The 27,652-nt window shown below is 41.6% G+C and overlaps 1 protein-coding gene across 1 annotated transcript in view; it reads right to left on the bottom strand.

Annotated features, from left to right (window-relative positions):
- Nucleotides 1–27,652, bottom strand: part of KAZALD1 (Kazal type serine peptidase inhibitor domain 1) — an 87,076-nt gene that overhangs the window by 37,451 nt on the left and 21,973 nt on the right. Inside the window, exons 2-3 of the mRNA XM_077455330.1 lie at nucleotides 19,605–20,205; nucleotides 5,124–5,284 (exon numbers count right to left, since the gene is read on the bottom strand). Coding sequence (XP_077311456.1) covers nucleotides 5,124–5,284; nucleotides 19,605–20,097 — 654 coding nt within the window. The 5' untranslated portion in view covers nucleotides 20,098–20,205. The remainder of the gene's footprint in view (nucleotides 1–5,123; nucleotides 5,285–19,604; nucleotides 20,206–27,652) is intronic.

Below are 27,652 nucleotides of genomic sequence, written 5' to 3'. Positions count from 1 at the left end.
GGCAGGTGGCAAGTGGTTAAAGGATAACTCCACTTTTGTGGGGAAAAATAAATAGCAAAGAAAAAATATAGCTTATACAATTGTGATTGAAAAGTAATTTTTAACGACATTCAGCTCTGTAATTTTCTGAAAATGCATTGCAATATGGCTACCTGGAGTTGTTTCTGTACACAGAATGCCTCCCCAGAAACATAATTTCCTGCTTCTGCGATTGGCTCACTGATTTTCACTGAAGTCTACACTAAGATACAAGTAAGATTTCAGGCATCTCCTGCAACAAAAATGTTATTTTTGGTGAGGTACTCCCAATAGGAAATCACGTCTAAGGCCCCCTTCACACTTGTGCAACTTTTCCTGCAGCTATGGACATTAGAGTAGCATGACAAGTCATATTCCATGATTCCCAATGATTACCATTCATATCTGTGCGACCAGGGCTGGTGCAAGGATTTTTGACACCCTAGGCGAAACCTCATTTTGCCGCCCCCCTTGGCCCCACCCCTGACTCCACCCCCTTTGCCCTTCCCATGTACACCCCACCTTTTTAATGACCACTACTACTTTGCATGCGACACTTTGCTAGACCAGCTAATTGTGGAAATTTTACAGTTTTGCCCCCAAACCAGCTTTTAGATCAAATAATTCAAAACGATAAACGATAAAATAGTAGATTTTTATTTGTAAACATTTTCACCAGTGCCCTTTAAATGCAGCCTTGCCTCTGCCCATCAAATTCTATCTCACTTGTGCCTATCAAATACAGCCTCACCATCACCCATCAAATACAGACTCACCGGCGCCCATCAATGCCACCTTACCAGCGCCCATCAAATACAGACTCACCAGCACCCATCAAATACAGACTCAACAGCGGCGATCAATGCCGCTTCACCAGTGCCCATCAAATACAGACTCACCAGCACCCATCAATGTCGCTTCACCAGTGCCCATCAAATACAGACTCACCAGCGGCTATCAATGTCGCTTCCCCAGCGCCCATCAAATACAGACTCACCAGCGCCCATCAATGCCACTTCACCAGCACCCATCAAATACAGACTCATCAGTGGCTATCAATACCGCTTCACCAGCACCCATCAAATACAGACTCATCAGTGCCCATGAAATACAGACTTACCAGCGGCTATCAATGCCGCTTCACCAGTGCCCATCAATGCTTCTTCACCAGCGCTTATGAATGCAGTCTCACCAGCACCCATCAGTGCCACCTCACCAGCGTCCATCAATGCAGCTTCACCAGCGTCCATCAATGCCGCCTCATCAGCGCCCATCAATATCGCTTCACCAATGCCCATCAATGCCGCCTCACCAGTGCCCATCAAATACAGACTCGGGGGGGGGGGGGACATTTGGTAGATCAGTCAATAGAATACATATACACTCACACACATTTTAAAATTACATTTCATTGTCATCACATATACAATCTCATTAAGTCAGAGAGGAAGCAACAGTTTTTACTTACCACACCAGCAACACCTGTTCCTCGCTGGCACCAACTCTGCTGTATTGCCTCATTGCCTGTGTACGGTACCTGCCAGGCTGCCTGCTGCTGCCTTCTGTTCTGTGTCCTGCGGTGCCTCTACCAGTCTTCCTGTTCCAGCAAGCCCAGGCTCGGAGAGCTGCCGCCAGCCACCACACCACCATGCTGTATCCCATGATGCATGTATCCTCATCTATACTCCGTTCCAGGAGATCGTGGGGGGCGGGGCCAGAGGGGCTTTGCTGCTGGACTGACATGGACACACGCTGTAGCAGAGAGCAGACTCAGTGAGTCGGTGGGATGTGACATGTCATGTCACAGACTGACAGTCGAGGAGGGGAGAGCTGGAGTCAGAGCGGAGAGCAGAGAGGGGGGGGGAGGGGGGGCTTCCTGAGCCTGACACTGACACAGAGAGCGCCCTGGGGGTTGCTTGTTGCTGAACTGGACACGTCGTTACTAGCTCGCTGCATCATGATATAGGGGGAGGGGGGATTACTGTCTGTATGGACACATCAGCGGAAAGCCATAGCGGCGCGGGGGAGGGGGGGGTCACTGCTGCTTGACATGGCAAGGACAGTGCAGGAATAAAATAACCAGCGGCCGGGCGCCCTAGGTGGCAGTGCGCCCTAGGCGGTTGCCTAGTCCGCCTAGTGGTAGCACCGGCCCTGTGTGCGACTTCAAAGTAGTCCTTGTACTACTTTGGTCCTACTTTGATTCGAGTTGAGGTCCATAGACCTTAAGTTTACACAGGCATTCCCTGAAATCGCTGTAAAATCACAGTAAAATTGCGCCACTTTCAAGTCGCGACAGTGTGAAAGGGGCATCAAGGGATGCAGGCCCAGCAGCTTTCGTCATTTGTGCCCTGATGGTACTACAGCTGATCGATAATTATGAAACCACTCCCATTAGACTCACTTTCCCACATGGACACAGACACACACACACACACAGATTTCTTCAGATCAATAAAAGGTAGGAATCTGCAACAAGTTTTGTTAAAATCCTTGTAATGTACATTGATCATCCAGAGGGGAATGCTTTTTTCTCAACAAAAGTGGAGTTCTGCTTTATAGAAAAATATTGTAAGGGATACTCTTCATTATATAAACTGAAACACTTCCAATACAAAGGTTAGTGTTTTAATTTAAAGTACATGTAATCACTAAAATCTTATACAAGCTTTTTGTTAAGAAGCCATTTTAATAGTTTTAAATCTGCAGCTTTTATTAAAGGGGTTGTGTTTTTTCACCTTAATGCATCCTATGCAAAATCTGCAGGGAATCAAATAATTATTTTTCCCACTGTATCCAGATTATTAATAGCTAAGGTCAGCAATTAGAATTTCTTTAATCAGTGACAAGACTTTGACTTAAATAATGTTTTCAGTGTGTTACTGTCATAATATATTAGGATGAACGATTCTGTATGTAGCGCTGGCTCCTGACGAGCAGGCGCTATGGTTTTTACAAAGTTAACTTTCCTGAAACCACAGTTGGGTTTTGGGGCTAATTTTCAAAATTTCTGGTTTCAGTACCAGTCTAGCTGGGTTGCACTGGGTTCTCCTTTGACCGCAGGTGTCTCTGTCACCGCCGGTGTCCTATCATATATGGTCCCCCATCGGATAGTGTCTGCTGTGTACTGCGCATGCAGACACTATATGATGGCAGGACACTATCTGCCAGAACACTGGGAAGGGTTGAGAACGCAGTCTAGCTGGGTGTATTGAATGCCACTGTTCTTTTGGAACCAGCCCAGTGGGAGTGTTCTCCTGCTGTGCAGAGGTGGGAGGTGGTATTTAAGGTACTGACATCACGTGTTTCAGGGTTCTGTTCCAGAGAATATTTTCTGTTTGGTTCTGGTCCCCTGGCCTGGGGTGCGGAGCCATGCATTTCAAGTCTCAGGGCTGGCTAGCCTGAGGCAACGCAACTGCAGGGACAGGCCTGAATGGATTTCGGGGGCCAATTGATCCAAAGGTGGACTGGTGCCGTCTCATCCGAGGGAGAGGCCCAGCAACTGGAGAAACCCCAGGGGAGGACTCTTCAGGAGAAGGCTGTGCACAAGTCTGGCTTCTCTGAAGGAGCCTGGAGGCTTAGTTGAAGGACACTACATGGATCTACACTCATACGGTATCGCCGGATCGGCTGAGAGATACTGGTACCGTATGATAGCTCTTTAAAATTTGTCTATGTCCCTCAGTAACGCTCAAGTCTGTGGCAGAGACTTTCTCAAATATCCTATGCTCAACTCTGTGGCAGAGACTTTGCTTAACACCCTACCGGCTGCTAGGCCTAGTGAGAGAAGGTCTATCCAGGGATTGTAAAATCCAGCTGTGAAACAATTGCTATTCTCTGGATTTTTCCTATAAGAGACTTTCCATTTTTGCAGTCTAAAGTATCTGAACTTAATCCTAACCCTCTACCCTCTACCTTTGTCTAAAGTTTCTGGTTCAAATAAATAACCCAAAAGAAGATTCAGTGTCAGCTTCCACATTTCTTTGGGCCATCTACCACGGGAACCCCTAGACGGAGAAGAGGTCAAGAAGGTAACCGTAAGCTCAATAAAACCAGCAGCTGCTTCGGAGGTCAGTGCTACATATAGTATGTTCCAATTTTCTAATTTTGCTATTAGAGCCCTTTCACACTGAGTTGCGGGCAGCGTTAGCGGTAAAGCGTGGCGCTTTACTGTTCTTTTAGCAGTGCTATTTGGCCGCTGTTCCCAAATAACGTACTATTTTAGGTTATATTGTCCTTTTTATTTCTGAGTTGCTATAAAAGCAGCTCTTGTTGTATCGGGACTGAACTAAAAGTTTTACATTTATGAGTGATTGAATGAATAAATATAAAAATAAATTAATAAAACCCAGCTTTATCGCAAACCTATGGACAATCAGGGTGATCTAAAGGTGCTAAAAAAATCAGAAGCGGTCTTCAGTGCCTCTAGCATGAACTTGGAGGATGAAGTGCTCCATAATGCCTAAAGTTACCGAGTTCAGTGAGGACACGTTTTAAAGCTTTATTTATGGTGTTTTAAGAATAAGTAAATACTTGAATGTCTGTAGCTTAGCCACATGCCCAATGTAAAATTAACCTTTACTTTTTCCTCATCAAAGTAAAAGGTTCATTGAAAAGGATGGACCAGCTGTTTTGGCCATGGGTAATAGCTGAGAAAAAGCCTACTTTGTTGGAGAGGTGACTTCCAAAGATCTGAGGCTGTCTCAGTGGCTTTTCTTTGTAAGGTATATGTATTTACAGATTCAGGACTACTAGAAAGGAAAAGGCCATAGCAGCCATCCTGTATGAGCCATTTTTTGTTTATAGATGGTTAGCCTGTTAATAAAACAGGTTGTTGTGAAGTTCAAGACTATCACTGTGTTTTCCAAAGGCATCAGACCTCTACTCCAGAACGTCTGTCCTGTTTCTGTTAAAAAACAGCATTTGTAAAACCTTTGACCATTTCCTAGTTGCATCCTCCACAGCAAACCACACCGCAGCAGCAATGACATAAGGAAAAACTATTTTAAATGTTATCACAGTTCATTTGCCTTTTATGTGGAATTTGCTTGTGTATGCATAATAAAATCGGATGGCAGAAACAACTGTATAATTTGACATTTAAATACCTGGACTGAAATGTGAGGATCATCGCCTGGTAGCAGCATCTCGGAACCCTCCTTCTTCCATTCAATAGATGCCATGGGATAGGCAAAGACTTCACAGCCAAATATAGCATCCTTTCCAGTAACATTCCAGTTATCATAGGGTGGGGTAAGGATCTGTGGTGCTGCAGAAAAGTCACAGAATATATTTAGGATTTGGCAAGAAACATTTCCTGTACAGTGGAAGTAAAGCATTTTTACTGTGTGGCTCTTCTCCGTAAGGTTATGTAAGTTTACTTGGGCTGTATTTGAATTTACTGTAGTTGGAAGCTATCTCCCACAAAATCCGGCAAACACATTGCAGGGTGTTATCACAGATTACCTAAATTGGCTATCAGGAAGTGGTTTGTAATGAGGCCTAAATATTTATATGGGCAATCATGTGATGAGATTTTAGGTCTGATTGTAGGTCAGAAATTCATCTCTGGGTATTATAACCAGCACTGAATTTCTATAGCAATCCAGTGGTACAAATATAGTCATAGCAGCCCGTGCCTCTGCTATGGGGCCTTGGGTTGGGAGGCTTAAACATAGACACTTTATGTGTGTGTACTGGATCATTAGGCATTGGAGATGTTGTAGTTGACGTTGGCCTTGTCCCGCTGTAAAGTATCCGGTCAGGAAAAGCTAATGTCAGATGCACAGAAGGAGCCTTTAGAACAGGGGTCTCAAACTGGCGGCCCTCCAGCTGTTGCAAAACTACAAGTCCCATCATGCCTCTGCCTGTGGGAGTCGTGCTTGTACCTGTCAGCCTTGCAATGCCTCATGGGACTTGTAGTTTTGCAACAGCTGGAGGGCCGCCAGTTTGAGACCCCTGCTTTAGAATCTTTGATAGTCCCAGCTCCCCCTTGTTTTCTTAGTGCAGCAACAGCATTTGTTTACTTTCTATAAAACTCATGATATTTGAGATCTGTAGTTCTGCATAAAAGCCAAATTTGAAAGAATTTTTTTATTAGGGTTATAAAGTAATTGTGTATAGTAGTACTAACAATTATGTAGTTATATAAAATACCATTATGGTTGTTATTATAATAGCTCCCTATTTTAACTGACTACCACAGCACCTATTTCAGCACCTGCTTGTATAGACCAAGGCGCTAAGATCTTATATCCCTAAAATGATCCGTTTATGCTAAAAAAAAGACTAGGGAGTGACTAGTACGCTGGAAAAATAAAATTGAACATTAATTCTCCTTACTTCTGCTCTGTTCTCTGGTAAATTACTGTATATCCACATCACTGGTCAATAGTAGTGTAAACAGCTTAAACTTTTGCCATTGGGTCCAATGACCTATAATTACACCCTTGTAGACGAGTATCGCCCTTTAAGTAGCTAAGAATTTTAGTTCAGTTTCTGAAGTTAAAAGGGAAACTAAAGGTTTGGGAGATAGATAGACATCATTATATTGTTTGATTCCATGCACCTATTTTTACATAGAAACATGAATATGTTTTTAATAAGGAAGCACAAGGAGCAACAATGGGGCTAAAAAATGTGGAGCAACCCATCGTTTCAGTTTACAGTACATTGCAAAACTAGCTAAGGTTGTTAAAAGTTACTGCAAAGCCTGTAGCCCTTTTGGTCTACAGCAGGGGTGCCCAACCTGTGGCCCGTGGAGCCCTCTGATGTGGCCCTCGACCTCCTGCTCTGGGATGGCTGGTTGGCAATTTCAGAGCATCAGCGTTGTGAATGAAAGCGACGGTAGGGGATGCAAGGCGAAACAGGCATAAGGCCCTGCTTCCTGTGAAGCACAGCCCCCTGTCACAGGCGGAGTGATACCAAATGTACTCTGCCTGTCACTTTCACTCTGCGTAAGCAGAGTCCACTCATTGTGCACCGCGACCGGTTATCAAGTTGCTTAAGTGGCCCTTGCTCTTCAAAAGGTTGGGTACCCCTGGTTTACAGGAGTTGTTTGCTCAGACCAGTGTTGCCAACCGTCAGTATTTTTACTGGCAGCCAGTAAAAAATAGGCAATTCTATCCTGCCAATAAAAGGAAAAGGTTGCCAGTAAAAAATAGGGCTGTGACTCTCAGCTCAGTCTGGAACCAGCCCAGACCATCAGAGTGCCTGCTACACTGTGTTCGGGTGACTCTGGCGGAGGTGGTGCCGGAGCATGTCGTGTGATCTTATAGTGCGAGGGAGCCAAGCAGACCAGCCAGAGCCAAGTGTGCAGGCCAGGAGCCGGACTGTCAGTGCTGTGTGGACTGGAGGGACCACCTGGCTTGGAGAGAGACTGTCACTGTGACTCAGGAGGGGGCGTGTCGTACCGGTGATCTGTGCTGTTGCGCACTTCTGTCATTGTCATTGTGAGAGTCAGTTTCATGTGTGTGCCTGATCCAATCAAATTTCTTACCCTCCTGAGTCCTGTCCCTGAGCTACTTACTATATCGGAAATAAAATAAGAAATATGTTTTTTGCCTTATTATCTACCTGAAGTCATTATGCTAATTGCATATTGTACTTATTTGTAGCCCAAATACTGACATTTACACTTAAAACAGTCATTTTTTTCACTTTTGGAAATGCCAGTAAAAAACTTGGCTGTGCCAGTAAATTTTTGGTGTTGTGCCAGTAAATTTCAATCTGATAGGTTGGCAACACTGGCTCAGACAATTTCAAATATGGCCAGGCTGAGCAAGGATCATTTACAGACTTTTTTAAAGAACAGAGTATTTTAAAAATGCTGGGTCCTGAATAAAGATTTTGTTTATGGGCACCCTCAAGCATACAAGTGTCAGCGTATGTAGAAGCTGTTCGTTTAAGATAGAAGATGAATACAGGAATGGGAGGGGGGAAATTTTTAGTTAATTTCAAAATCTCTTTAAATGCCAATATGGTCAACATCATTGTTGCAATAACACAATCTCTGTCTGATAATTAGTTGTTTTGTTATTAGCAATGTACTGTATAACAGACAATATAATAATGGTAAGTGGCCCCTTTTGCCCAGAACAGATACCGTATATACTCGAGTATAAGCCGAGATTTTCAGCCTCTTTTTTGAGGCTGAAAGTGCCCCCCTCGGCTTATACTCGAGTCATCGCCGTCTGACTGCTCGATCAGCGTATCGAGCAGACAGACGGCGGACATACTACAATTCGAAAGCCGCGCCTCCGCCTCCGCCTCCGCCTGTGATAGGCGGAACACTGAATTTCCCAGCAGCCTGTGTTCCGCCTATCACTGACATCGTCTCATCCTCGTCCGTAGTACGAGGATGAGACGATCACAGGCGAAGGCGGAGGCGCGGCTTTCGAATTGTAGTATGTCCGCCGAGGCGCCGACGAAGAGCGGCGATCCTGGCAAGGCACGGGACGGAGGCAAGGCACGGCACGGGACGGGACGGAGGCAAGGCACGACACGGGACGGAGGCAAGGAGGCAAGGCACGGCACGGGACGGAGGCAAGGAGGCAAGGCACGGCACGGGACGGAGGCAAGGAGGCAAGGCACGGCACGGGACGGAGGCAAGGAGGCAAGGCACGGCACGGGACGGAGGCAAGGAGGCAAGGCACGGGACAGAGGCTCGGGACACAGGTAGGCTGGACACACACACACACACACACACACACACACACACACACATGGACACACACACACAGGGATGGATGGATGGAGACACACACACACACAGGGATGGATGGATGGATGGAGACACACACACACAGGGATGGATGGATGGATGGAGACACACACACACAGGGATGGATGGATGGATGGAGACACACACACACAGGGATGGATGGATGGATGGACACACACACACACAGGGATGGATGGATGGATGGACACACACACACACAGGGATGGATGGATGGATGGACACACACACACACACACAGGGATGGACGGACACACAGGGATGGACGGACACACAGGGACGGACACACACACAGGGATGGACAGGCATGTCTCACCCTCGGCTTATACACGAGTCAATAAGTTTGCCAGTTTTTTTGGGGGTAAATTGGGGGCCTCGGCTTATATTCGGGTCGGCCTATACTCGAGTATATACGGTAGTTTAATCATCTCTTGTCCTGGGATTAAAACTAAAACTGACACAACTTGCATGGATTATTTACTGTACTGATAGGTATTTGACTTCCTGCACAAAAAAAGTGTGCAAATGTGTGTGTGATCTAAACATTAGATTGTGAGCTCATTTGGGAGACAGGGGCTGTAGTAGATTGTTCTATGACCTCTCACAAGTGCTATGTAAAAGTATGTATACCAGTGGTATAAAACCAAGGCCAGCTACAATCTTGGGCTGGCCATACATTATACAATTTTTTTCTATAGATTTCCTTTAGATTTACCAAAACCATATAATATGAGGTCAAATCTAAACACTTTCAGTTTGTTTGCAATCAGGCAGGCCCTTGTACTACACAGTTGAAGGTAAATCTAAAGGAAATTAAATAAGAAAATTGTATGGTGTATGGCCATCTTTACTATCAAACCTGATCCCAATCAGTCAGCTGGGTCCTTAATTAAAGACAATATAGTCCATTTAAAGCACCTGAATATAATTGGAGCAGAGCTCTTGTTGCTAGAGTCCCTGAGAGGTTACAATAGCTAGTGGATGTTGCAGGCCACCAGTGTCCACTGTTTGAAATGGCACTTTTGAGTGCAATAGTTTAACAAAGCAGACTTAGATTAAGTTAATTTGACTCTGCTTTAAATAATTATGGTGGTATTGGGTAGGGAAGGGGTGTTGAAGCCAGATTGGGATCTGGTTTCTCATTCCACACAAGAGAATCTAGTGAAGCTGTAGGTATATGCCACATGACCAACACCTGGACCCTAGAATCAGACTACAGATTCTGGTGTCTCTGATTAGAACATGGGACCCGGAACTCCTTGAATCCCCTTTTAATGGCAACAACTAAAGCTATGCTCTATACCTACTTCTCCTCCAACCCCCGCATATACATGAGTCCCTAATCGTTTATTGCAGATGTAGATTTTAAGTTTAGTTCTGCATACATAATATAAAGTAGAGCTGCCTCTTTCTAAACCATTTCAAATATCATATGTAAAACAAGGGTGGTCATGTATTATATTGTGCTTCAAGGTCAATGAAGGACAATATAGGGCAGCACAGTGGCTGTTAGCATTTCTGCCTTGCAATAATAGGGTCCTAGGCTTGAAACTCAACCAGAACACTACCTGATTGGAGTATGAAGGTTCTCCCTGTGCTTGTGCGGGTATTTCTCCGATTTCATCCCCCATTTCAAGACACGCTGGTAGCTTTAGTGGCACCTTTCTAAACTGGCCCTGGTAGATGTATGCATGTGAGATAGGGAGTTTAGATTGTTGAGGCCAGGGACTGATGTGAATGTACAATATGAAAAACATTGTGAAAACTGTTGGCACAATATATATATATATATATATATATATATATATATATATATATATATTATACTCACTGCATTCTATATATATACTATACAACGTGCATTCTGGGCATTCACCCCTGACCACATACATATAAGTGCCACCAGGTGCACAGTGCAGCCACATCTAGCTGCAGGAGCTGTCAGCCACTTATAGGGCTATATGGTGCACCTATGCCCACCACCCACACCTAAGGCTCCATTCACACTGAAGCTCAAAAAAGCTTTTTCTGGACGCCAGATTGCTGGCAGAAAATGCTGATTGAAGAACCTGCTTTTAACAGCGTTTTGTACTAGCGTTTATGGGCGTTTTCAATAAAAATACACAGAGGACACACCAAAAATCCCACAGTGCATTCCAAACTCCCACAATGCTTTGAAAAAATAGAATGCCGAACACTAATTTACGCGTGTTTATGAGCGTTTGTCGTTTTTTAGCGGTGAAAAACGGCACTTTGAACGCAAATTTCCGGCATTCAGAAAAAAGCCCATAAACTCCACTGCTCATTAAAGTTAAAAAATGTCCATATGTGCATGGGCACATAGGCTAACATAGAGTGGACTTTATGGGCTTTTAAAAAAAATGCCCAAACTCCAATAAACTGCAGTTTATGAGCGCCAGTGTGCATGGAGCCTAAACCTTATGCATCTGGGCTAAACGCCCAATGTGCATAAGGCCTTACAGTATTTTATTGGACAGAAAGCATGAAAGCAGCTTTATTTGGATGTTCTATGTGAATGGTAACCTAGGACGGTACTGTTTGCATTGAGCATCACAATTTGCTATATAGGTTCAGGGCTCATGTTCATTGTCTGTACACTTGTCTGATACACGCATACCATAGGGCTATATGCCTACTTGGCCTTATGCTAGCCATACATTATACAATTTTCTTCTATAGATTTCCTTTAGATTTACCAAAACCATATAATATGAGGTCAAATCTAAACATTTTCAACTTATGTGCAATCAGACAGGCCCCTGTACTACACAGTTGACGGTAAATCTAAAGGAAATTGAATAAGAAAATTGTATGGTGTATGGCCAGCTTTAGTAAGTTAGGACCACTGCATATTAGCTGTTCCTCCTGACCATTCATATTTTGGAGTGCAGATCACACGTGCATGGCTGATTCCTGACTCCAGCTTACTTCTGGCCTCACTGACGTTACTGAAATTGAAAAGCCAGCCCAGAGAAAGTGCTAGGAATTTACAATTCTACATCTGCAAGCGATTAGAATGATGAGTAGATGTGAGGGTTTTTTTTTTTTTCTATTTTTATATTTTGCAGACACTGGGTATTTCACACTGAAAGCACCATTTCCCTTGTTAAATGAAATATGTGGCCTAGATTCATTGTATATTTTACACATATTAGAAAAATATCAAATACTATAAGTACATTGATTGACAAGCAGCTACTGTTTTGAACTCCTCATTTTATATGATTCCTAAAGGAGGACTGAACAAAGTGAAGTTTTGTGAGGTACGATCTGTTACTAATTATGTGTTAGCGGTGAACCCTGATAGGTAAAAAAACAATATATATACCGCCATAAATTAATCACTGTTTTCTTTTGGTCGGCAGGTAGTAAAATGGTTCATAAAAGCATGTTTTACTCCTGAGGATAATCTACATGAAGACCTCTGCTCTTTTTAAAAGGCCCCTAAATCTAAAACTTAGGCTTACATAAAAGAACATTTTCACCTAAAAGCTTATAAATCTCAGACCTTGCCTTTGCTTTTTTATGTCTTGTACAAAGGAATGTGTAGAGTGGATAAAGTGTTCTATTGCCCTTCTATACAGTTTATGGATCCTTGCTATTTATGCTACAGCAATAGCGATATCATCTACCATATACAAGATATAAAAGCATCTTAAAGCAGAACTCCGGGGCAAATTAGCTTTCCCCCCATGCAGTGGCACTGCATAGGTTAACTGCTAGTTTTGTTATAGGAGAGAGGACAGCAGAGAAATACTTACCTGACTCATTAATCCTCCTCGCACAAGACTTGTCTGGCACCCCCACGCTTGAAAATGGACTGTTCCTGACATCAGCACACTCAGAGCATGCTCCATAGACAGGAACAGTCCACCGCTGGGGGGAAGCAGGAGTGGCGGACATTTCCAGAAGATGAGCGGATTAGGTGAGTATGAACTCTGTGCTCACCCCAAGAAAAAATGAGCAGCTGACCCATGCAGTGCGGGCACAAACCCACTGCATGGGGGAAAAAAATTGTTCCGGGGGTTGGGCTTTAACAAAACTAGAAAGAAACTTTTTAGGGATATTTGCTTTTTAACCACTTCATGCCCATAGTCACGTCCGCGGAAGGGATCTCCCATCATATGACGTCCTGCGCTTCCTGGCCATCTAGGTTGCACGCACTCCCAGAACCCACGATGTCTGCCGGGCACCCACGATTGCCGGTAACAGAGCCCGGGGCATAGATCTGTGTGTGTAAACACAGATCCACGTCCTGTCAGGGGAGAGGAGACCAATTGTGTGTTCCTAGTACAGAAGAACACCGATCGGTTTCCTCCCCTTGTTATTTCTCTCCTCCTACAGTTAGAATCACTCCCTAGGTAACACATTTAACCCCTTGATCGCCCCCTAGTGTTAACCCCCTTCCCTGCCAGTGACATTTATACAGTAATCAGTTCATTTTTATAGCACTGATCGCTGTATAAATGTGAATGGTCCCAAAATAGTGTAAAAAATGTCTGATGTGTCTGCCGCAATGTCACAGTCACGATTAAAAAAAAAAATCGCAGATCACCACCATTACTAGTATAAAAATAAAAAAAATAACATAATAAAAATGAAATAAATCTATCACCTATTTTGTAGATGCTATAACTTTTCCGCAAACCAATCAATCTACACTTATTGCGATTTTTTTTTTTACCAAAAATATGTAGATTCACTTTCATCAGCCGCGAGAGAGGTGCTACCCCCCCCCCCCTCTCGCTGTGTCCCAGAGCCATCCATAGTGGCCGAGATGATTCAATAGACAAAAACGAAAAAAATTGTTTTGTTTCATTTCGTTATTTACATAAAATTTGTTTAGTTAAATTCTAGGGCTGTTGCTGATTACAATTTTCGTGTTCGATTAATCGATTTTTTTAAATCGATTAATTAACTAATTTTGATTAATTATAACACACATACAGATCCAACTACTTTTAGCTGATCTTCTTGCATTACAACTCTGCATTATTCAATGGTAAATATGGTATACACTATATACAATCACCTCACACTATTTAGTTTCCACAATCCATGACTTAACTTCACAGTTCACACAAATACGTTTTAAATTCAAACTGTAGCACTGACGTAAGTCATTTTTTTTTCCCACAGTAGTGTGTCAATCCCTCCACCTCTGGTCTAACTAATCACTCTCACCTTACGGCATGGACTTCTGTGCATTATAAAGATGATAAAAACACAGCATGTAAAGCTGACAATCGTGTTAGTTCCGTACGGCAGCAGCGAGTGTATCATGCGTAGCTCCTCCCCATACGCGTTACGTTCAATCAGAACTTCAGCGTCACCGGACTCCTCCCCCTTCCCTTTGTTAGCAGACGGAGGCACTTGGGGAAGGGGGGGAGGAGTCCAGTGACGTTGATGTCCGTGACGTCACCGCATCTCCGACGGAACTCCCTGAAGACCCTAAAGCCGGCGGAAAGGTAAGTACCGATCAAAAGAATTTTGATCGATCAAAAAAATGAATCGATTAATCGAGGAATTAATCTTTAATATCCACAGCCCTATTTAATTTTGTTTGATTTGTTTTCGGAATTAGTTTTGTTTATTCATTTTCGGATCGATTCAAAACGTTTTCAAATCAAATTCGAATAGTTTTCAAATTCAAATCGTTTTCCAATTTCTAAAGAGAATAAAATAGAATAGAAAATAAAGGAATATAATATAATAGAGTAAAACAGAACAAAATAGGATAGAAAATAAAAACAGAATAGAATGGAACAGAATCGAATAAAAAGAATAAAATAGATAACAATCAGCTGAAATTTAAATAGAAAAGAATGGAATAAAAAAATAGAATAGAATATAAATAATATAACCATTTCCAAATAGAATCACTTCACTTTGAATAGAATAGAACAGCATAGAGTAGAATAGAAAATAGCACAATAGTATAGAAAAAAACAAAAGAATAGAATTAACATAACCATCTTCCTATTCTAATTATTATTTTCTATTCAAATTCGAATTGACTCATTATTTGAATTTTGGGAAATGGTTATATTCTTTCTATTCTAATCTATTCTATTGTTTTTTGTTTTTTTATTATATTCTTTTTTTTTTCTATTTTCTTTTCTATTCTATTATTTTCTATTCAAATGTATTCTATTCAAAATTCAAATTTCAGAAGATGGTTCTATTGTTTTCTTCTATACTATTCTGTTATTTTTTATTCTTTTCTATTGTATTAAAATTCAAATTGATTCTATTTGACTTTTGGGAAATGGTTATATTCGTTTTATTCTACTTTATTATATTGTTTTTTTTTTAATTCTAGTCCATTATAGTCTATTCTATTCTTTTCTATTCTAGTCAAATGTATTCTATTTGAAATTCGAATTTCAGAAGATGGTTATCGTCTATGTAATTCTATTTTATTTGTTTCTATTCTATTCTATTGTTTTTATTTTCTATTCTATTTTGTTCTTTTTTACTCTATTATGTTCTTGTCTTTTATTTTCTGTTATTATTTTCTAGTCTATTCTTTTTTTCTCTATTCTATTCCTTTTATTTTCTATTTTATTCTCTTTGGAAACTGGAAAACTATTCAAATTCGAAAAGTATTTGAAAACATTTCAAATTCGATTTTCGCCCGAATGTTTTTCCATTATTTCGGGATTCATTTTAAAGAGGAAGTAAACTCTCTCTTTAAAAAAAATAAAAAATAAACACCCTGCAGGACAAAGGCATGATGAGCTAGTATGCATAGCATACTAGCTCATTATGAATTACTTACTTGAGATCAAGGCCCCCGAAGCGACCCTCGTTTACCTCCTCCATCGCCGACATGTTGACTCGTTGTGTCTTCAGTGTACCGCTGCTCCAACGCTGTGACTGGCCGGAGCAGCGATGACGTCACTCCTGCACATGCGCACTGGAGCCGCCACTAATGGCATGATCACCGTTAGAAACGGCACGCACAGTGCCCCTGTGCCCTATGTCTATGGTGCATGCTCCGTAGACATTGGTGCTGACATTTCTGCAAATATCTCCTAAACCTTTTAGGTTTGAGAGATGTTTCTTGCACCTACAGGTAAGCCTTAATCTAGGCTTACCTGTAGGTTAACCACTTCCCGACCAGCGCACGACGATGTACCTCGACAGAATGGCACGGGCAGGCATATTGGCGTACATGTACGTCCAATATTCGTGGCCGCCGTGCCATCGGGAGCGCGCCGCCGGCGGCGCGCTCCCGCGCTGGTCGGGACCCCCGTGAGTCCGGTCGCGGGACCCGCGGACTCGATCGCCGCGGGCATCCCCGCGATCGTCTCACGGAGCGGCCGAATGGAGGAAATGCTGTATAAACAACATTTTCCCATTCTGCCTAGCAACTAGTGACGCTGATCTCTGCTCCATGTGATTGGAGCAGAGATCAGTGTACACTAAATGACAGCCCAACCCCCCCACAGTTAGTAACACACCCCTAGGAACACTTAATCCCTACACTGCCACCCACTGGTTAACCCTTTCACTGCCAGTGTCATTTACACAGGAATCACTGCATTTATATAGCAGTGATTACTGTATAAATGACAATGGTCCCAAAATGTGTCAAAAATGTCCGATGGGTCCCCCACAATGTCGCAGTCACAATAAAAATCGCAGATCGCCGCCATTACTAGTAAAAAAAAAAAATAATAAAAAATTATTAATAAAAATGATATAAAACTATCCCTATTTTGTAAACGCTATAACTTTTGCGCAAACCAATCAATAATCGCTTATTGCGATTTTTTTTACCAAAAATATGTAGAAGAATACGTATCGGCCTAAACTGAGGGAAAAAAATGTTTTTTTATATATTTTTGGGGGATATTTATTATTACAAAAAGTAAAAAATAATGCATTTTTTTCAAAATTATCGCTCTATTTTTGTTTATAGCGCAAAAAATAAAAACCGCAGGGGTGATCAAATACCACCAAAAGAAAGCTCTATTTGTGGGAAAAAAAGGACGTTAATTTTGTTTGGGAGCCACGTCGCACGACCGCGCAATTGTCAGTTAAAGCGACGCAGTGCCGAATCGCAAAAAGTGGTCTGGTCTTTGACCAGCAAATTGGTCCAGTCTGAAAGTGGTTAAAGTGGTTGTAATCAGTTTACAACCACTTTAAATTCGGTACTATTGTAATTTTGAAAATTTGTCCGAATTTTAATTCGAAATGAACTGCACATGTCTACAATCCTTTCCCCTGATGGACAGGAAGTCAAGTGAGGGAATGATGGTCTCCACTTGACTCTATGCCATTGGATGAAGGAAGCAAGGTCAATCGTCGCTTCTGTCCAACAGCCTTAAAGGGACATTTTTTTTTTTATTGCTTTTAAGTGTAAATGTAAGATCTGAGGTCTTTTTGACCCCAAATCTCAAATTAAAGAGGTCATGTAATGCTTTTTTTCTATTACAAGGGATGTTTCCAAAAAATATTTTTTTTAAGGGTCAGTGTAAAAATAAAAGATTACAAAATCAAATAAATAAGATTTTTTTTTTTTTTAAAGTGCCCTGTCCCTCATATGTAAATGGTGTTCAAACCACACATGTGAGGTATCGCTAGAGCAAGAGCAATAATTATAGCAAAAGACCTCCTCTGTAACTCAAAACTGGTAACCTGTAGACATTTTTAAACGTCACCTATGGAGATTTTTAAGCGTCAAAGTTTGCTGCCATTCCACGAGAGGCCGCGCAATTTTAAAGCATGACATGTCGGTTATCAATTTACTCCGTGAAATATTATCTTTCACAATATAGAAAGAAATTGGGCTAACTTTACTGATTTCTTATTTTTTTATTCAAAAAACGTTTCCCCAAAAAATTGCGTTTGTAAGACCGCTGAGCAAATACAGTGTGGCAAAGTATTGCAACGACTGCCATTGTATTTTCTAGGGTGTCTGAAAAAAATATATAGATTCTTTGGGGGTTCTAAGTAATTTTCTAGCAAAAAAAAAAAAATCATTTTAACTTGTAAATACCAAGTGTAAAAAATAGGCTTTGTCTGCTCACATAATTTGTAAATTGTAAAGACATCTTTGCCATTCTGAAGCTTCCCTCCAACCACTTTGCATATCATTTTATATATACTGTGATTCTGTACTTGCCAAATATGCTGCAGAAATCTCCCTCCACTAAGTGTGGCTGCAACCATTTTAATTGTGGGCAGCTGAAGCTGCTGCCTGTTCACTTCCTGGATTTACACAGACACACCTATAGCTCTGCAGCTCTCATTGGCCCTCTTATGACTCACCTCCCCCCCCCCCCCTCCTGGCAAACTCTCATAGAGTGAGAGCTGTGCTCGATGTCAAAAGCCTAGGCATTTTACCAGACAAGAAAGAGGAAGTGTTTACTGGCAGAAAAAAAACTTTCATAACATGTTATACGCATATTCTGGATGGAACATGTTACAAATGGACCGGCCCCCACACCTCTGATCTGACAGCTAACAGGGATCTCCCCCACACCCTCGCTAGCAGTAACAATTTGAAAAAACATGGGCAAAAAACGACAAGGGAAAACTACAAGGTCCAGCAGCCTTTGCAGAGTGCTGTGGTAGTTCATTCTCTTTTCCTGTCACATTGTATATGCTTGCCTGTATGGACACACAGATACACTGTCAGATCTGCTGGAGACCTGTATGGTCACTGGTGCAATGCTTTAAAAGCTCTAAAGAAAAAAATGAGTATTTATTATTTTTTCTAAAACGTGAACTTATCCTTTAATGCCACATAAATAAAGATGACTTATTTAGAAACTGTGTACCTGATTCATTAGATACAGTGTGCAGATGATTTCACTCTCTGCTCAGTTTTAGGCTCCATGCACACTGAAAGTGGTTGTAAACCCTTACAAACCACTTTGACCTACAGGTAAGCCTAGATTAAGGCTTACCTGTAGGTCCAAGCAATATCTCCTAAACCTATATGGTTTAGGAGATATTTGCCCGAAAACGGGCACCGCTGTCTACGGCGCATGCGCCGTAGACAGCGGCGCGCAGGCGCACTGAGCGCGGCATTCTCAGCGACGAAGCTGCCGCACGTGTCGGCTCCCGTGCGCATGCGCGGGGGTGACGTCATCGCGGCTTCGCCGAATGACAGCGGCGGAGCTGCGAGACCCCACCAACAAGATGGATGCCGCGTACTACAGGGGACAGCGACGACTTCACTGGCTCCTGTGTCAGGTAAGTGACACATAATGGGCTACTATGCGATGCATAGTAGTCCATTATGCTTTGCCTTTGCAGGGAATGAAAGAGGAAGTAAACTCATCAGGGTTTACTTCCTCTTGAAGCTCAAAAAAGCTTTTTCTGGACGCCAGATTGCTGGCAGAAAACACTGGTTGAAAAACGTGCTTTTAACAGCGTTTTGTACTAGCGTTTATTAGCGTTAGCGTTTATGGACGTTTTCAATAAAAATACACAGAGGACACTCCAAAAATCCCACAGTGCATTCCAAACTCCCACAATGCATTGAAAAAATAGAATGCCGAACACTATGCCGTTTTTTGGCAGTGAAAAACGGCACTTTGAACGCAAATTTCTGGCGTTCAGAAAAAAAGCCCATAAACTCCACTGCTCATTAAAGCTAAAAAAACGCACATGGACACATAGGCTAACATGGAGTGGAGTTTATGAGATTTAAAAAAAAAAATGCCCAAACTCCAATAAACTGCAGTTTATGAGCTCCAGTGTGCATGGGGTCTTAGGTTAAGTATTTCTAAACAAATTGAGAAGCTGGTACTTGCATTTGAGCACTCGATTGTATTTCCATGGTAAACAAATCACAATGTGTTTACTATACCTGATTCGCATGGCCCCTCATGTACAACCGTCAGATTTCTCTCTGGCTGAGCCCTGGACATCTCCTGGAATTTGCACAGCTGGGGATAGGTCTTGCCATCAGACCCACACACAGCTGTGTTAGATAAGCAGACACACTGAGGTTCCGGGACCTCTCCATGCCTCAGGTCTCCCATGTCCAGCTGGCATTCCAGGTTATCCCCACACTTCCCATAGAAGTGGTTGGTGTTATCCAGATCACATATCTGCCCTTCCAAGTTGGCACATTCCAAGCAGCAGTCACAAGTGTCCCTTACCACCCCAGCAAGGCATCCTCTGGGTTGAGGACATTCTTCGGGCTTACAGTCTAAGCAGCTTTCTCCTTCCTCTAACAGTCTCTGCCAACCACGCTGTAGGTAGTCTGGGGCACTGGGTAATCCTGGTATTATTTGGAGGCAGTTCATATAGAACAAAAGGAAAAGTTCTAGGCAGATCCATGAGGCACATTTAAACATCTTCAAATGCTGTACTTCTCACTGCACCTAAACTCCATTCCTTGCAGGTCCTTCACTCCAATCTCTGCTGTATCTCCATCAGTAATTCATCCTTCTGGATGGGCAAATCTGTAAAAAAAGGAGCAGTGTTTCTTTGATTTCCTCTTACAAAGACAGTTTTTATATAGCTTTCATCTAAAATCGGCTGTACAGATGTTCTCTTTACCAGATGATATAAGACAGTCGAATAGCTGTCTAGGAAATGACTTGGGTCAGGCAGACGCAGAGGCGGCTATTGGGGATGAAATAACTAGGAATATATACATAAGAAATACATCCAGATGAAATATAGATATACAGTAAAACCTCGGATTGCAAGCATAATTTCTTCCAGAAACATGCTTGTAATCCAAAGCACTTGTATATCAAAGCAAATTTCCCCATAAGAAATAATGGAAACTCAAAAGATTTGTTCCACAACCATTTATTCATAGGTCCTTGAGTTTATAGTCTATATAAAAAGATTATAGCAATGTGATTGGTTGTGTAACCATGAAATGTTCATCCACAAATGGCAGCCTCCACATGAGGATTAAAAGCAAAATCCAACAGAAGCAACCGAGTATAAAAGAGAAGAAGAGAGGCACCTTGAAGTGTAGCAATATAGTTAAATTTAATGAAGGTACAACATTTAGCAAGTCACATAGTTGATGATTAAAAGAGGCACATCTCAGTATGCAGGCAGCCGGAGTAAAGCTGTCCACATAGACCGTCCTCCGCACCGCCGGCTCTCACCGATGTCAGTCTGCAGTCATGACCAGGAAGACTACCCTGCAGTAGAGCGGTCTGAAAGCGAAGCTTGAACCATTCATGGAGCGCAGAGTGGAAGGGATGACGTCAATGGCGGTGAGGAGGATGACCTATGTGGACAGCTTTATCCCAGATGCCTGCAAACTTAGATGTGCCTGTTTTAATCATCAACCATATGAGTTGCTAAATATTGTACCTTCATTAAATGTAACCATATTGCTACACTTGGAAGCGCCTCTCTTCTCTTTTATACTCAGTTATGACATGACATCAAGTCAAAATGTATTTAAACATGTTGCTTGTCTTACAAAACGCTCTTAAACCAAGTTACTGTTAAACCATGGTTTTACTATACGGTACCTTACCAATATAGATAATAGAAGCAGCCATATTGTGGTCAAGACACTGAAAAGTGACATTGCCTGTGGGTGATTTAATAAAGGCAAATAGGCTGTTCACTTTGCAAGGGAATTTCTCCCCAGAGTTACATGAATGAGGAAAGGCTACGCTGACTTCCATTTAATCATGTGCAAGCAAATATACATAGATGGCAGATTGGGTATTCTTTGCAACGTGAAATTGCACCACATTTACTAAGCTTTGGAGAACATTCCCTTGCAAAGTGAACAGCCTATTTGCCTTTAGTCAAAGATTGTCTAGTTCCTAGAAATTTTATAAACAAATATCAATCAGTAATAATCAATATTGCAGTTCAAAGGTGCATCTTTGTTAATGAATATTATAAACCTTTTAATGATATATTCTCGTTGTATAATTTATATTTGTTAATTATTTATATGATAATTTGCATTTATTGTATTTTAATTTTATAGAACCTGGTGAGCAAAGCCAGAACTACACATTTTAAATGTTTGGAATACTCTGTAAAGGCCCATACACACGATCAGACTTTTTGACATGTTTAAAATAAAAACCGCAGAGGCGATCAAATACCAAAAAGAATGCCAATTTTGTTTGGGAGCCACGTCGCAATTGTCAGTTAAAGTGACGCAGTGCCGAATCGCAAAAAGGGGCTTGGTCCTTTAGCTGGAAAATGGTCCAGGGCTTAAGTGGTTAATATGATTAAACATTTTAGATTAATTTAACTATTTTTGAAACCACTACATTAAAAATGAATTATAGGAATTTTTTGGAAGATAGATCAGAGCTTGAAATAGGAAATAACAGGTATATAAGAAATAATGAGTACAGCCTGGTATACTAGTGAGGTAGGCAGGGGGATCAGGAAGGAGCCTATCCATGCAGACATACTATAAGTACAGACACTGCACATTTCCTCCCCAGCCTACTTCCCTTGTACTGCCCAAATTATGAGCTACTTACTGTAACTGCAGCTACAGCTGCCCTTCTACAAACGTATGTGTCCAGAGTGCCAAGAGATGTTTACTGCATGCTCCCAGCACACTGTCACCCACAGCTCTCGTTAAGACTTTTGATTGGGAATTATGGTCCCATTAGTCCCTAGCATTATAGCATAGGGATTAAGATATCTATACTAAAGACAAACCAACTCTACAGACCAGTTTTGCCACAACAGTGTATTACAGTTCCCATACAGCACGGCACTCTTTCTTCTCTTGCAGCTAGGATCCTAGGCAGAGACATGGCAGTGCTGTGGCATATCAACAACATACTGCCAGCCGTGGAGAAGCGTGGGTTATGAATTTTTTAAACCTGGGACACAACTGAGGAGACTTCTTATTCTGGGGTCTTCTGCTCACCCTTGACTGCTAGGCCTGGGGCAGTAGCCCCTTTTGCCTTTCCTGTTAAATGTGGCCCTGATTGCATATACAGTATAGGCTTTCACTGAGATGCCTAGCATAGTCCAGGAGTTCTTTTGGGGTTTGTTTTCATGCTGAGTGTCAAGTCAGAATTCCTCTGTTGCTTGCACTGACAACTGTTTTCTATTAACGATTGAAGGAATCCAAGCATAGGAATACAGTTACAATGTGACATTTGTCTATTTCAATTATATATTGCTCATGGCATTAGAGGTGACACTATAGTCAGTTATTATTCTCTGACTACTCTGCACTGTATATATGAGGTGGTCTATTGAATAAACATATCTACAGATCATTATAATTTTTTACAAGACTGAGGGACAATCGCTTGTCTATACTCATCTTGAGAAGGTTTCAACCAAAGCAATTGGACAAGTTAAAAAGCTTAGTCTGACCAATGTTGTTTTTCCTGTGCTCAATTGGTGCCAGGACTATCTAGAGAACATGTCAGTTGTATTTCATCCCTTCTTCCTGCATGCAAAAACGGTCATTTTTTTAGCTTAAGCTGGGTTGAAAGACATTTGGAGATAGTCAGATTGTTTTTGCTCATCAGACCATTATCTGATGTGTGAGGCCAATGAATACTAGTTACCCACATTAGATGATGCCTTAATCAATTGTTTTTCTACAAGCATGAAGCTCACATTGGATTAAATTGCATGTGTGTGCCAACTGAGAACGGAGGGGGGAACCCAGGGGGTACCGGCTGCCATGGGGTGAAAACAACAGTGATTAGCTGGAAATATCAATCCTAAAAGATTGTCTTTCCCCCAAAATTAGTCAGGAAACATCATCCAGGCTCCTGGTAGGGCCCACCGACATAGAAAAGTGTTTCAATTCAATCGTAAACAGGTGAATCATTTAAACATTTTCTAATGTACCTTAAAGCACACCTATGCTTGGCTTATTGAGATTTTCTTCAGCCCCCCTTCATCCACAACATACTTACCTTTCCTCACTCTTCCACCTGCCTATTCAGCACCAGGAACCAAAGCAAACACACTGTACATTCGAATATGGAGGAATATGTGACATAGCGGGGCCAATCAGTGCAGCACAGGAGAATCCATAGCCCTTTGTGAACTATGATTCTGATAACTTGTAGTTTGTTGCTCGCACTTAAACTCTAACTATAAACTGGCAGAAGTCTCCCTGAGAACTGTGGTAAGTGAGACATCTGCCTGTCATCTGTCACACTGATACTTCCATACAGCTGTTCTAACTGACCAGACATTGAAAAAACATGTTTTCCGTCTTCATTTTGGGAAGAGAAAAAGATTAACTAGATCACACAGAAACTTTTCAACAAATTGGCAAATCCCTGTGTGCAATACAAAATGTGATCCTTATAGGTACTCCTCAAAGGCCTAGCCCTCACCTGAGCATTGGCATTATGCTGTCGGGCTGCAGCAGGACTGAGATATTTATGGTCAGCCTAATAAAAGTCCCAATTATATTAGTTTGACTATATTTACTGTAGCTCTAAACAAAGTCTAGGTCATAAGAGCAAAATTACCAGCTAGGGTAAATCTCACTAATGTTGAATAAAATAGAAAAGTATCAGTGATAACAGAGTGCCCCAGAAGCCCAAAAACACAGGGTACTGTCTCAATACTAACTTCACCTTGGGGACTTGTGTCCTAAAAACTCTGTCCAAAGCTAATCACCAATCTTGTCTCAAAATATCACCCTAACCATTCCCTCTGGTCCGCCTGCTCTTCTCCTCCCATACTCACCTCTAGAGCCCCTCCCATCCGTAGGTAGACAGATTGAGGTAGAGAATTCCAATCTCCTACTCTGCCCACCTTTAGGCAATCCCTTAAAACTCGTCTCTCCAAGAAGGCCAATTATTTCCACCTAACAACTGAACTTTTAATTCTTCCATCAGTTCGTCTATCAGTTCAGTTATTCCCTTTTGTACCACTTTCTCCACCTTGTTAGATTGTAAGCTCACATGAGCAGGGCCCTCCTAACCCTATTGTATTGTAATTGTATTCTCTCCCTTTATATTTTAAAGCCCTACACAAATTGTTGTCTATGTCAACCCTGTATTATAATAATAATCACAACCCACCTGCTTTGTAAAGGAAACCTGTCACCAACAGTCTGGATGGTAGCAGTTTAAAAACAAGTGTATGCTGATAAAGAAAAAAATAATTTACTAATGAATAAATGACTATGCTATGTACTTATATTATTGCTAATATTAGATTTTATATACCTTGTATATAATAACAGGCTCGACGCCTGCTTTCGACCGCTGACCAGAGCCAAGCCTCGGTCTCAGCTCTCCCAGGTCATCCGGAAATCCTGCTGGACAGGACTCTCTACACATGGACAAGCTGAAATCAGGCTCAAAAGTGCTGGACGGACTCCACACTTAGAAGAAAAGAGACTTTCAGCACATGTCCTCTATGTAATTTGATTTATGCATCTGCAATATATTAAATGCAACTGGCTCTAACCTGGAGGCGCCTCTTCTGTTCTTCTTTGCATGTTCTGGAGTCTGCTCTCAACTTCCCCCTGAAGGCTTGTCCTAGTATACGGACTTGTTGCTAACAATACACAGGTCTTTTTTTCCTTCTCTTCTTTACACCATTTCCCAGCTATTTCTAGTTTTTATCCCTTTTCATCTGTACAAAGATTTTATAACAAAGACTTTGATGGACTCTTTATCATTTCATACCAAGTGACAGCGCCAACATCCCCTGTGTTTTTTGCCAGTTGTGACTGGACTCTGCTGTCCATTTACACCCAACTACCCTCCGAGCTGCTTTTAACAGAAGAGGAAAGATCCCCCTTCCATTTTTTTAGCGGACCGAAAAGGTAGAACACAATTTCGTTCAAACCCTCCACCTGCCAATCAGGCCCACCTACAAAAACTGACAGGTGGACCTTATCTGAGCAGCTGTGTGAAAGGGCCTAAGAGTGGAATTTCCTCCCACTTCCTGTTGTGTCTCAAGGACAGGAAGTGAAGCAAAATCTACCAAAGGGAGCAACCAGGAAACAATAAATTTACAGAGCTTTACTAGTGTAAGTAAAACAAAAAAAACTCGTATTATGTATACAGCCATCTTGAATAATTATATGTATTATCCAGGCAAGGGACAGTGATAAAAGGTTCCTTACTTTATGCTGCTACACATTGTTAGATTTAGTAAAGTACTCAAAGTCCACTGATCTCCCACTGGTGTTTACAATGTCTTTTGTACTAAACATTAAAACAGTAAAACCTGATTCTGAATCATACTAATATGGTTTTCAACACTGTAGTATTGCTTCATTTGTGACATTTTATTTTATAGTTGTCAAATCAGAATTTACTTGAATAAAAAAAATCTGATCATTGTAAGCACCCATGCCAGTCGTAAATGGTTTGCCTAGGGCCTCATGCACACTAGATGTTATAAAAACGCCATGTTTTTGCATTAGGGTTTGCCACATTTCTTAGTATTTGCGTTTTTGAGCCTCAAGCTTTTGTGGCAGTATAGTTTTGCTGACAAACGCTCCTAAACTATGGATAGCCACGTTTTTCAGCGTTAGAGCTTTTTTTTCAACTGAAAATACTTCTCTTCAAATGCAATAGTGCTAAAGCATCATGCGGGATCAACATCTATTTTTGAACTATCATAATAGCTCATAGAAGACACATTTATTTAAATCCTTGTGTTTGCTGGCATGTTTCAGCCCCTGGTCGCAGTTTCTCATCTTGTGACTTGCTACAAAATTATAATGTAGTCTAATCACTGGGGGAAAGAGGAGACTGAGGGACATGCTTCCTCTTGCCTGCAAACAGCCAAGGCCATGTCTATCCCCCCCCGAAGCTCAAGGACTGGGGTTTTTTTTTTTTTTTTTTATTAAAAGAGGTAAAGCTTTTTTTTGGAAAAATTATACTGTTGCTTTACATTGTGACATCTCAGGAATGCATTCATGTGAACACATAAAGTTACTTTATGACCAATTTGAGTATAAAATAGGACACTGTACAACATAAATCTATACTGTGTGTGTACTTACCATTTAGGAACAAAGTGTGCTAAATCAACAAACTCTGCAAAGGTCCATATTCACATACCTAATACAGAATGTCATGGCGTTCCATTTACTGTTAATAAACATATACACATTCAGGGAGAACACAGGACAATTACTTCAGCCTGCAACTTTTCCTTTGGAAACAAAGCTTCATACCTATATTTGGTATTGCTGTCAATGTGAAATGCAGAATGGCAGGATTATATAGGCAGACAGATGGGATTGTTCTGCTGGGTTATTCTTCAATATATTGTGTAGCTTTTCTGCTTCAATAGTAAACTTGATTTGTGTCTGGTTTTATGAGCTAAACCTTTTTTCTTGTAATCCCCTTCTTAATGGCTAATAGTACCAAACAATCCAGAAGAATAGAAATAAAAGGCCATGGAAACCCATGCTGTCATACATATATAAATACAAGTCATAGCAAGAGCCCTTTACTGGGAGTGAATCGGCTTGTATTGAGAATGTAGTACCCAGCCACAGACAAGGCTGAAGTGTCACTCACTGCTCTATAAAGACGCTAATGCATTGAGTCATTTAGGGAATTCGCTAAATGGAAGGCAGAAGACTTTTACAAAACAGAGAATTATATTTAATCCTAAAAGTCTAACTTTTAGACCCCAGGAATTTGGTACAGTTTACCATTTTTGCACCTATTGCCCTTTGTGTACTATACTATGAAATAACAAAATTTGCTGGAACCAATGTGTATATAGAAAATCTCCTCCATGCTTAAGTTAAATTTCTCCTGCTGTGCCCTCCATGCCAGGTACAGATGGTTCATGGAGCCACCCATGCTCCAATACATAAACAGAAGAAAGGAACACTCTGCACACCAATGACAAGTCTCAACGAGCATGCCTTTTAGGGTGTAGCTAGTTAGAGGGAAGATTTACAGGGCCAGGGACTGTCATAATTGTTGACTT

Source organism: Lithobates pipiens, unplaced genomic scaffold (genome assembly GCF_037356315.1).
Source record: "Lithobates pipiens isolate NorthernLeopardFrog02 unplaced genomic scaffold, aLitPip1_a1.2 Scaffold_25, whole genome shotgun sequence".
NCBI lineage: Eukaryota > Metazoa > Chordata > Amphibia > Anura > Ranidae > Lithobates > Lithobates pipiens.
The sequence above is the reverse complement of the archived record's forward strand: the minus strand, read 5'-3'. Positions and strand labels throughout refer to the sequence as shown.